Raw genomic sequence first — 11,402 nt, forward strand, 5'->3', positions numbered from 1 at the left:
CTTTAGCCTTCCTCAGAGTGACATTCAGAGTGTACCCGGCACATTCAGTACGTCATCTGAACGCCAGACTATTTTGGGTCTGTGTTCAATCACCCAGGCTCTGGAGAGCCAGCCGGAGCTGCTGCAGAGGACCACAGTGATGATCAGAGGCGTCCTTGAAGGCTCTATGTAGGCTACGGTGTGGTGCAGCCCTGACACAGGAAAGAGAGCAGCAGTCTGCAGCCAGCCTGGCAGAGGACCAGGGTAGGGGTCTACACCAGGTGGGTGTGGGGTTTACCAGGTGGGTCTAAACTAGGTGATTTAAATCAGGAGGGACTGTGTTCTAAACCCGATGGGACTGGGGTGTAAGATAGAGGAACAGTCTTAACAGGTCTATGCAGTCTAACTAGGCAATTGCAAAAAACTGTAAGGCAGTGTTGGGTATATTTTGAGACCTTCCTCTCAAGAAACCAAGGCCTTTTACGAGTCAAGCCTTTACAAAGGCTTTCTTTCTCTAGTGTGTGGGAGATTTGACCACTCAAAACAGGCTCATAGTGTCGTGTGGAGCAACAAACAAACCACACACAGCAGTGCTGTTGTGGATAGCTCTACCTTCTCACTAGCCTCTGCGTCCACATCCTCCTTCAGGACTGCGTCTCCCAGAAGCTTTGGCTCTTGGTGCTCCTCTTCAGCCGGGCCTGTACTCTGCGAGGATGGGACTGTGACCTCCTCACCAACAGGGCTCAGATTGTCCTGCTCTTCAGGTTCCATTTTTCCATCCTCTGTGGGCACTGGTGTTTCTGAGGCCTGCTGTTCCATTGTGTCCTCTTCTTTCTCCTCCTGCTCTCGCTTGTCCTCCAGTCTTATCTCCTCCTCCTTCCCCTCCTCCTCTCTTCCCTCATCCTCTCTTCCCTCCTCCTCTCTTCCCTCCTCCTCTCTTCCCTCATCCTCTCTTCCCTCCTCCTCTCTTCCCTCCTCTCCTGGCAGCCTATCCTCCCTCCCCCCCTCCCCCTCCATCTCACCCCCTGCTTCGTCCTCTGTCTCGCTCAGGTCCAATCCAGTTGTTTCCTGTGCACCCATTTCCTTCTCGTCCCCCTCCTCACCCGCCTTCTCCTCCTCCACCTCCCCTTCTGCCTCGTCAGTAGTTTCCTCCTCCTTCCCTGAGACATCTAAAGGATCGGACACATCTGTCCCCCTCCTCTCCACATCCTCCCCACCCGTGGGTGCGTCTCCCCAGACTCCCTCCGGTCTCCTCTCTGTCCCTGCTGCTGTCTCGTGGGGGGCTTCCAGCTCCCCAGTACTCTCTGATCTCCCTTCGCTGTGATCGTCGCCCCCACCCTCTTCCTTCCCCGCCGTCTCATTGCTATACAGAAGATGCGTGCTCTCATCCGCCTTCATCACGTCACGCTCTCCCAGGTCTTTCTCTGTGCCTGTGTGGGCAGCATCGTGAGGACTGGCCCGCTCTACAGCCCCAGCCCGAACAGTGTGGTCCTCTGCAGGCTCTGTCTCAGCGCTGGGCTCCATCGCCTCATCCTGGCTCTGGAGGTGCCTGTCACCCTGGTCTGGTGCTGCCGGCTGATGAGGTCCAGTGGTGTCCTCCTCTGTGACATCCTCTGGAGCCTGGACCTCCCCCAGACCTTCCTCCAGGGTCTGGTTCTCGTCACGGACCTCAGAGCCCTCCTCTGGACTGTTCTGGACCAATCTCTTTACATCTTTGTCTGCAGCTTCAGGTGGGTGCTGATGAATATCACCAGCAGTGGGAGCACTTTCAAGTGTTTCCCGTGAGTCTGTTTGGGTTTCTCCTTGTTCCTCCTCCAGCACTTTCTCTGAGTGGCGCATTACTTCCTGTAGGCTGGCTTCAGGGGACGAAGGTTGACCAGGTGAAAACGGCCCGCGGCCTTCCTCCATCAGAGGTTCTGAGCTGTCATGGGCCGCAAAGATCTCTTCTTCATCCTTCAGGTCTTGACTGAAGCCAGGCTCACCAGTGCCTCCTGCAGGTTGTCTTGCTGCCTCTCCAAGCTCCTCAGCACAGACGTCCACCCCAGCCAGCCCAGGGAACGAGGCCTGCCCGTGAAGCTCCGCCCACTCCTCCTCCTCCTCAGACATGGCCTCCTGCCATCCTAACTCTGGTTCTTCTCCTCCCTCTTCCATCGTCCTCAGTCCTCCAGAGCCCTCGTCCCCGTCTGCTGCCCCGCCGAAAGAGGCCGGCTCGTAGGGTTCAGGCTCAGACTGGCCTCCATCACGTCCTTGGTCAGTGTCCGCTGATTCCTCCTCTCCTTCCTCCGTCCAACCTCTTCCCTCGTCAGAGAGGTCGCCTGCGTCCGGGAGGCCTCGGCCTGCTCCCTCTTGGGAGACAGGCGGGCTGGCGGGGACGACATCTTTGTTTGTGCCGTCCTCCTTCTCGTCTGAACCTTCACTCTCCGACAGCTCGGAACTCTCCCCGCCCACAGCAGGACTGTTCTTGGCTTCAGATAACTCTATATTCTCCCTGCAAAGGTGTGAATACACAGTACAATATGTTTAATGTAACACGTTTTATTTAATTCACTGTAATTCACTACATGGCTTCATTCTATATCATAGTCTACCTGTGGTGATTCCCTGCCTTGTCCTGACCATAGTCTTCCTCATCGCCTTCCTCAGGATCTCACAACTGCCTCTCTGGTGTCTGGCTCTCATCCTAAGGTCTAGTTAATCTGTCACATTCTGAATTTTTGTTTGTTGTTTTGATGAGAGCGTCTGCTAAATGACTAAATGTAAATGTAATGTAAATCTGTGGTTGATTACCAATATGCAATATCTAAGGTAGTATAGCTCTCTCAGGTCGCAACATTGATCGGCAGGACAAAGTATCTCATTAAAACCACATTTATTAAATATTTATCCAATTCTAAGCTCATTCCTATTCTTTCACTCAGTCGCCTGCTGTCTCTCAGCTCCAGTGTGGCTTCAGCACAGTGAACTCACAAGGCTGGCTCACTTCAGCACAGCCAGGACACTCACTCTGAGCTGACACTGTTCAGGGAGGCAGCGGCTGGGACTTTGGTTGGACTGAGGCCCCTTGAAGACTGTGGAGGACAAGAAATGGATTACTGAGGACAGGCCTACAGTATGTTACAGTATTATTATATTTGAGTTTCATGACACATTGAAATCTATTGGCAATGCATATGAATAATTAATTAATAATTAATACATTTTTTTATACTGATATACAGTACATTACTGCAGTGTAATGGGACAAAGAAAAATATCATGAAAAATACCTTGAATGAATGGTTGTTGTAGAATCTGTCTTCAAGTTTGGAAGCCCACTCTGCAGGATCCATGCCACTCTCTGCATCAAAAATGTAAACCCAACAAAATTCGAATGATATCATAATTTCTCAGTAAAACATGATCATTAGCAAGACCGTTGATAAATAACCAGTAGGTGGGACTAGTTACCTTCTCTTTCTTTGAGAAGAGCTTCGAAGTACAGGGCAGCGAAGGTTGGGATGTCTTGAGGTTGGTCTCGCAGAACCTCTTTAGCCAGAAGTTCCAGAATGCTTCCAAACCCGCGGGGAACCCGCAAGTGGGTGTTCGAGAATGGAACAGACATCGTCCCACTACTTCTGGCTTTAGTACGTGAGGCTCACCACTGTCCCTAGCACACGCAGGGGCGGACTTACCCATTAGGCAAAGTAGGCAACCGCCTGGGGCCCCCAGCTGCCTGGGGCCCCAGCTGCGTACAGCACTTAACGCTGTACGCGAGACACTGGTAAGAAACATATTTCCACCGCGGTTTAACCTAAGAAGCCAAACAGCAACAGAACATTTTCTGCGCTCCCCTTACCTAAATCAAAAGTCCCAGATTCGTTTTTCAATTGGTGAGACTATTAGACTACTAACCTCCACATCAGTTCTGTTATCGTAGGAAACGTGGTTGAAATGCGAAACTAGGCTGTGGTAACTCTACTTAGCCTACCTATTTCCCACTCTTAAAACTCTGTCAATGTATGCACTACATACAATGTTGGTGCAAAACATATATGTAAATGAGCAGCAACAAATGTATGCTTTTAAATCTATGCAATCTTCGTAAATAATAAGTAGGCCTATGCATTTTTATGTACAGGAATAACTAACCCATCTGCAACCGACGCACGCACACCTCACAATTTCCCCAGAAATTGTACCCTCGCTAGTTATTATTATATTAATAATTATTATATGGATTGAAAAGAGTGAGAATAGGAGTTAATGCCATTAACTCCTATTCTCACTCTCTCCCATCCTTCGCCCCAGGCGAAGACAGGCATGGGGCCCCATTATTAATGGGGCCCCATGCCTGTCTTCGCCTGGGGCCCCCAAATCACTAAATCCGCCACTGAGCACACGCTAGTAAACTGAATGCATCAGGGGGACCAAGTTTCAAAATGTGCATTCTGTACAAATAGTCTTTTAACTATTTAATAAAGTTAATGGGCTAAAAAGTTGTTCCCTACTCCGATGTTGTCAAGCTAGGCCATCACTTACAGTAGCCTACAGTACTCTACTGTACAGCACACTAGTAAACCAAGACCTTCAGTTTGTGTATTTCATTTCGGATCAAAGCATCAAAAAACCCTGTCGTTATCTAGACAGACAGTAACTGCACTCTATCTACGTTGTAGGCCTGTACAAACTTACCTTTTATGCAGTTAGTAGCAGTATTGCATAAACAATTTAACTCCCTTAAACTGTCCTGAATGAACAACTGCCAGTACTAGTGTTGTTGTTAATGCTTGTTGCTAGGCAACGCGTGGAGGTACGGACACCGAAAAGGCTCAAGTAAATGAGGCAAAATGGAAAAACGTTAGGCTCGTGTTTTTATTTACCTTTAATTGACAAAACAAACATCAAAAACAGAACACGAAGACTCTAATCCATTCATGAAACAGTTAGACATCGTCACATCACACCCATCTTATCAGTCTAAGAACATATAAGATTAAAAAAAAAACATTTACACAAAAAAATGTACAGGAAGAAAATAATAATATTTGGGAATACTATGTGAGTGTGCATGGGGTAGGGAAATGGTGTTTGTAAATAGCTATATAAGCTTTTTAAATTATTTTTATTGTTTCTCCCCTATTCAACCCCTCTTTTTTTCCATCCCCACATTCTCTCCATGACTATCCCTGCCTCTATCCCCCCTAGGCAGCCCCCACCACCCCACCCGGCCACCCTCCACATTCATCCACCTCATCTAAGAGTAAGTGATGACAGCGTACTCAGAGCTGGTGCTCATCTTGCGGTTCACCTCCCTGGGGTAGGGATGCAGCCTGTCAGCAGACCTGCAGGCCTGGAGATTAGCACGGGGGTGGAGGCCCGGCCCAGCCTCCTCTCTCCAGCACTGCAGGGGACACAAAGCACAACCAGCATCACCAGAGAGCCCAAGGCTTGCACGTGTGTAAACAATGACTTAATGTTGACGTTTGAACGTCTGAAACTTGAGGTTTGGTTTCCAAAACACAGTACGAGTTGCCGTTTTTCAAAGCTAGCTGAAAAGCAGTGTTTTGTTAGAACGTGTTTATGCTGATTATGGTGTACAGCACCAGTTGTGGTCAGTGACGGCAACTTGTGAGTCTGGTGCAGCATGTGGGTGTGATGTGTTTTAACGTGGTTTTAACGTGGTGATCCAGAGTGTGACCCACGTCTCTGTGGTCCCCTGTGGTCAGATAGGAGGCCGTGGTGAGCTCTGGTGTGCTGGATCCTCGGACAGAGATCATGATGTCAGCGTAAGGAACCTCGTGATCACTCTGGTCATCTAAGAGGACAGGAAGAGGAGTCCGTCACACACACGTATTCCTACACTCACTCACCCACACACACACCCCCCCCTCCCACACACACATACAGTTCGAAAGGGGCAGTACTGACAGATGAGCTACAGCAGAGCTACGATGTAGTGTATAGATCTATAGATAATGGATGTACATCTGACAGCTTACCAGGAGGTGTAATTCTCAGTGCCACTCTCTCTGTTACTGCTGAGCTTGGGCCTGGAAGATATCAAACATTATCTATAAAACATATCAGGAGAATGGCTGCTTGGAGGTTTTCTCAAATATACCTCAGGATACCTCAAATGTTTACCTGTCGCTGTGGGTCGGACAACCCTAGTATTTTCTGAAGAAGTCCTGCAAAAGAGAAAATGAGTCTTGTTCACTGCCATCACGTTACCTTGGCATCATGGTTTATGGCTTAGCAAATACAGAATATATCACACAGAGAAACAAGTTATTAAGTTGTTTTTAAAATAAATACAATGTTTCATAATAACAAATGATTACATTATTAATAAAAGTATGTAATCAGATTTCTTACTTGAGAGATGTAAAAGCAGGATTTCCTGAAACACACAAAGGAAGTCACAGGCATTACTATTTGCATATGAAAGACAGCATTACTTTTCCATCCTTCTGACACTGGTTTGACTGATAAAATCAAACCTTTTGTGGGACAAATTCACCTTTCGGGCCTCTACCACGACTCAAGCACAGATGTGCCGCTAGTGCAGTCAACACCACGGCAACCACAACGGAGACTGTTGCTAACACCTTCACACCTGTGGACTCTACAATCAACACAAGAGCAGGCAGTTGGTACAAGCAGCAGGCACAAGAGCAGTTGGTTATGTAGGCCAACAGTGATTTTAAAATACATTTGTATTGAATCAATTGAGTCTAATTACTGGTACTGTTTATTTTATGTACAAACATATATACATGTGTGGTTGCTTAGGGTATTTTGTTGTGTGCACGGAAAATTCTCTTTTGAAAATTGAACATAGAAAAGAATACATGAAATAGTAATGTGGTGTGTGTGTTTTCCTACCCTGATCCTCATCCGGCTCCTTTTTCACCATGGTGGTCTTAGAAACATCTGGAACACAGGGGATAGTAGCAAGTAGGTCAACCAACAGTCTGTCACATTCAAGATAATATTCAAAATTTTGATTCATCATTGCCCCTATGAATCCAATGTGCTCTTTTGATCTTTTAATACATGCTCCCTCAAGAAAGAAACACTGGTCTTAACAGTACTTCTGCTGAATACATTATAATTTAATCATATTTGTGAATGATAGGGATGAATATTATTATTTGAATTGAGCGTGTATTAATAACAACCTCACCTGAGGCAGCTGTGGTCACAGCTGGTGAAGAGACCATCTGGCCTGAGAGATCTGAAGTATCTGGGGGGAACAATGATTTACTTGGATGTCTGATGCCAGCTATGCACAGCAGAGCTAAAACAGCATAAAAGAGCAAGTATGTGAAACCTGACAGAATGAAAACAAAAGACACCTCCAGCTCCACAAAACACCCATCTGAAAACAATACACAAAAAAAATAAAATAAATAATAATAATACTTCTAATGTATTACAAATTTCTAATCTATTTTATATGTAAAATTGATTTTCTTTAAAAGACAGGAGTGGTAAACCCTGAAAGCAGCTCCTCTGCATGAAAGGGAATCATGTTGAGTCAAACAGACAGGGTTGCTGTACTGTTTATAGGGCACTATTGTCTGTCTTAGATCCTCCAGCAACTCCTCCAGCCTCTTCCCTCGCCTCTCCCCTACCTTGAGGTAGCTGCAGCTGCACCACCCTCTCCGTCCTGCGTGGCAGATTCGCCTGTCCCTTGTCCACGGTGACACAGGTGTAGTTGTACCTCGTGTCGTTAACCGTCACGCTAGACAACGTCCGGGACAGAGTGCAGAGGTCACCCTGGAGGTTGGTGATGGAGGGACAATGCGCGTCTTGGTGGCCCTCCAATGTCAGGCCCCGCTTCAGGCCCCCCTGGACCCAGCAGCCCTTGATGAAGCCGGAGGAGCAGTTGTAGGTGCAGTTCAGGACCAGATCCTGACCCAGGACCACGCGCACTGTCTCAGGCCATGTCTGTGCACCCACACTTGACACTGGATCTGAAATGAGAAAGGCACACGATGCAGTCACTGAGCAGACTGATGAGAACAAAAAAAGGTAGTGATGCAGAACTATCCGAACCCACAATTAAGGATGCAGAATGAGTAGACCACAGAACGAAGTAACGTGAGTGATGAGAACATGACACGTAATCTTCAGTGCATAAAGGATAGAAAGAGAACGATTGTACAAGTGAAGTCAGCAACTTCGTTGTCATAACATGCGTGATAAAGAACGCATCAGCACCATTATACCAGCCCGGGAGGACGCATGTGAGGTGGATCAGAAAGGATTAGGTACAGCTCAGTGCTGCAGCACTAGACTGCAAATCCAAAGGTTGCAGGATCAAATCCACCACTTGTATGCTGCTTTGGATGCTGCTCTGCTAAATGAACAGCCTATTATTTTTTGGGAATATCGTATCATGTATATAATATTTACCTGGAATCAGAAGCAATGACAAGCTGAAGGAGACTAGCAGCATCATATCCAGCTATTTGGGGAACTTTTTCAGACCTTTCAGATGAGTTGACTGAGCAGTGTCAGCAGTGATGGATGGCTGGGTCTGAACCAGGCAGACGTAGGTGTAGTGGGGTGGGTAGGGAGTGGTGCTGTGTGCACCCCAGAGATAGTAGAAAGGAAGTGGCTTTCAACAGGATGCCATGCTGGCGAAGAACGTGCAACTTTCCACGAGCAAAGTGTTGCTTTTAGAAAAAAATACCAGTTCTAACGACAACTTTGACAAGGTAAACAAGGCCACCAGGCTACATACTGTTTGATGAAGGGTTCTAAGGGAAAACAACCTCCACCTATTCCTGTTATGTTAAAACATCTTTCTAAATATTCCCCCTTGTGTCTAATCAAGTATAGTCACTCCGGAACAACTCAATATCCCTTTCAGAATTTATTATTTACCAAACGAACATGATATAAAAAGCATCGCGGTTTCACCTTCATTTTGTCACTTTTAAAATTTACAATGTTTTATTTATAGTTTGTGACATTTCACATTTGGTTGACTGAGGTACAATATTTACAAGAAAGCCAAGGATGCACACAGCCACAATGCTCACCCACACTCCTGGATGTGTGAGACATAACAGGAAGCTTCCCCCAGTGCTCAGAATAGTCAGAACCTAACTGAGACTAGAGTCTAACAGAGCACAGTCTCATGCAGCACCATATCTGCTCATTCACATCTGGTGTCTGCTTTGTTTAATTTATTTATTTTGCCCTGGATTAAGACACAATGGTTGTCATAGGACACACACACACCCACACATACACCCACACGCACACACTCGCACACACACACACACACACACACACACACACACACACACGCACACACACACACACACACGCACGCACACACACACACACACACACGCACACACACACACACACACACACACACACACACACACACACATTGAACAAAAGTAAAGAAGGTTCTAGACATGGGACCAGAGTGTGCAGTGTCAGGCTAGCTCTCTAGATTCATCCATTATGAAAGAACCACAGCAGGTAACAGGAGACCATGTTGAATACGATTATGTTCTCTCAGCTGACAACACTGGGCTCAGGTGACGTTTTACTTTCGCCTTGCTCTCCACTTTCTCATCCCAGGGACAAGAACGCAGACACAGTCAATCTGCAGAGGTGGGCTGCAGTGGGCTTACACATATCAGGCCCTGAGGGAGACAGGACTGAAGAAATAATCACCAAGAATGCATGTGAGGTGTGTTGTGTTTGTACTCTGTCTGTCGGCCTGCCGGATCAGTCCTCTGCCCGGACAGCCAACCCTGCTCTATGGTATGTACTCAGCCTGCGCTACGTGGTCCATGACATTATCATATTCATGTCTACTGGGGAAACCTGGGGTAGACTGTGCACTTAAAACATGTGTATGTGATTAACTTGTATTTTTTGAGGGACGACGCAGTCATTGATAACCAATACCTCTGTCTGTATCTAAATATTATTATTTACAGATTTTTTACTTTGCTCACCCTATGTAGGTGTCCTGGGGCAGATTTCAGACTTTGTCCTTGGAAGAGAGGATGACATGGAGGCTGCTGAAGCTGGAGGAGAAACTGGGGGAGAGACAGGGGGAAATGCTGGGGGAGAGGTTGGAAAAGAGCATAGAGGAGAGGCCAATGAAGAGGCTGGAGGAGAGGCAGGGGAAGAGGCTGGGGAAGAGGTTGGAGGTGAGGCTGGGGAGGAGGCTGGAAGTGAGTCTAAGGAAAAGGCTAGAGTAGAGGCTGGGGAAGAGGCTGCAGAAGAGTCTGGAGGAGAGGCCAGTGAAGAGGCTAGAGGAGAGGCTAGGGGAGAGTCAGGAGGTGAGGCTGGAGGAGAGACCAGTGAAGAGGCTAGAAGAGAGGCTGGAGGAGAGGCCAGTGAAGAGGCTAGAAGAGAGGCTGGAGGAGAGGCCAGTGAAGAGGCTAGAGGAGGGGCTGGGGAAGAGGCTGCAGAAGAGTCTGGAGGAGAGGCCAGTGAAGAGGCTAGAAGAGAGGCTGGAGGAGAGGCCAGTGAAGAGGCTAGAGGAGGGGCTGGGAAAGAGGCTGCAGAAGAGTCTGGAGGAGAGGCCAGTGAAGAGGCTAGAAGAGAGGCTGGAGGAGAGGCCAGTGAAGAGGCTAGAAGAGAGGCTGGAGGAGAGGCCAGTGAAGAGGCTAGAGGAGGGGCTGGGGAAGAGGCTGCCGAAGAGTCGGGAGGAGAGTCCAGTGAAAAGGCTAGAGGAGAGCCTGGGGGAGGGTCCAGTGAAGAGGCTAGAAGAGAGGCTGGAGGAGAGGCCAGTGGAAGGGAGGCTGAGGAAGCGGCTGAGGCTAGCCAGGACCTGTGTCCTGCAGGAACCTTCTTCTCCTATCAACTCTGCATGGAATGTCCCTCAGGACACTTGTAAGCTACATAAAAACCTTTAAATCACAACAACAAGGAAACACATTTCCTGAGCATAATTTCAGCCACACTGAGACACCATACATGGCTCTAGAGATGAAGACTATGTTTGCCTCTCCCTGCTCTCAGCTGTTTGGGTGGTGTGTGGGCTCCAAGAAGATGCCCTGCAGGAACATACAACCTCTACCCCGGCCGAAGGAGCGAGGATGACTGCAAGGTGAGGGACAATGAGAGCCTGGAGATCTGGAGGTTCATTCTAGAGTGGGTTTGGTTGGATGAACCTGTTTTCCATCAATGCCTGAATTGAATTCTTAAGATGTGTGTCTTTGACATGGGACTGTACTGTATATAGAAACACATACAATGAGAATACAAAGTTACATTGAATATGAAGTACATAGACAGCTCCTATGCAGTAGTTACAGAATGTTTTACTGTAATAATGTGTCTGATGCTGTGTCTGGTGCTCAGGCCTGTCCACCAGGCCTGGTCAGTGCTGAGGACAGGGTGGACTGCAGGCTGTGTCCAGCTGGGTTCTCCTGTGATCCAGACCAGGGGGTCCTCCT

The 11,402-nt window shown here is 47.7% G+C and overlaps 2 protein-coding genes across 2 annotated transcripts; both read right to left on the bottom strand.

Annotated features, from left to right (window-relative positions):
- Positions 1-85: 85 nt before the first annotated feature.
- On the bottom strand, positions 86-3,580 carry LOC136951974 (retinitis pigmentosa 1-like 1 protein). The gene is made up of 5 exons (XM_067246643.1): positions 3,427-3,580; positions 2,960-3,047; positions 1,002-2,467; positions 592-761; positions 86-121 (listed from the first exon to the last, which is right to left on the bottom strand). Exons 1-5 carry the CDS (start codon positions 3,578-3,580, stop codon positions 86-88), a joined length of 1,914 nt encoding a protein of 637 aa, XP_067102744.1.
- A 1,626-nt stretch (positions 3,581-5,206) lies between these two features.
- Positions 5,207-8,491, bottom strand: LOC136952172 (uncharacterized). The gene is made up of 10 exons (XM_067246881.1): positions 8,380-8,491; positions 7,596-7,937; positions 7,145-7,204; positions 6,844-6,891; positions 6,479-6,583; positions 6,334-6,358; positions 6,103-6,146; positions 5,958-6,008; positions 5,661-5,773; positions 5,207-5,359 (listed from the first exon to the last, which is right to left on the bottom strand). The coding sequence occupies exons 1-10, from the start codon at positions 8,423-8,425 to the stop codon at positions 5,213-5,215; spliced, it is 981 nt and encodes a 326-aa protein (XP_067102982.1). The 5' UTR covers positions 8,426-8,491; the 3' UTR covers positions 5,207-5,212.
- Between the last annotated feature and the right edge of the window lie 2,911 nt (positions 8,492-11,402).

This window comes from Osmerus mordax, chromosome 11 (assembly GCF_038355195.1).
Source record: "Osmerus mordax isolate fOsmMor3 chromosome 11, fOsmMor3.pri, whole genome shotgun sequence".
In the NCBI taxonomy this organism is placed as follows: domain Eukaryota; kingdom Metazoa; phylum Chordata; class Actinopteri; order Osmeriformes; family Osmeridae; genus Osmerus; species Osmerus mordax.

Coding starts and splice junctions, on each gene's coding strand:
- LOC136952172 (XM_067246881.1), bottom strand. CDS start 8,425: ATGATGCTGCTAGTCTCCTTCAGCTTGTCATTGCTTCTGATTCCAG. Junction 7,205..7,595: donor GCAGCTGCAGCTACCTCAAG/GTAGGGGAGAGG, acceptor TGTTCCCCCCAG/ATACTTCAGATCTCTCAGGC. Junction 5,774..5,957: donor ACTGAGAATTACACCTCCTG/GTAAGCTGTCAG, acceptor CTGTCCTCTTAG/ATGACCAGAGTGATCACGAG.
- LOC136951974 (XM_067246643.1), bottom strand. CDS start 3,580: ATGTCTGTTCCATTCTCGAACACCCACTTGCGGGTTCCCCGCGGGTTT. Junction 3,048..3,426: donor TCTTCTCAAAGAAAGAGAAG/GTAACTAGTCCC, acceptor TGTCCTCCACAG/TCTTCAAGGGGCCTCAGTCC. Junction 762..1,001: donor GACAGAGGACGAAGCAGGGG/GTGAGATGGAGG, acceptor CAGTGCCCACAG/AGGATGGAAAAATGGAACCT.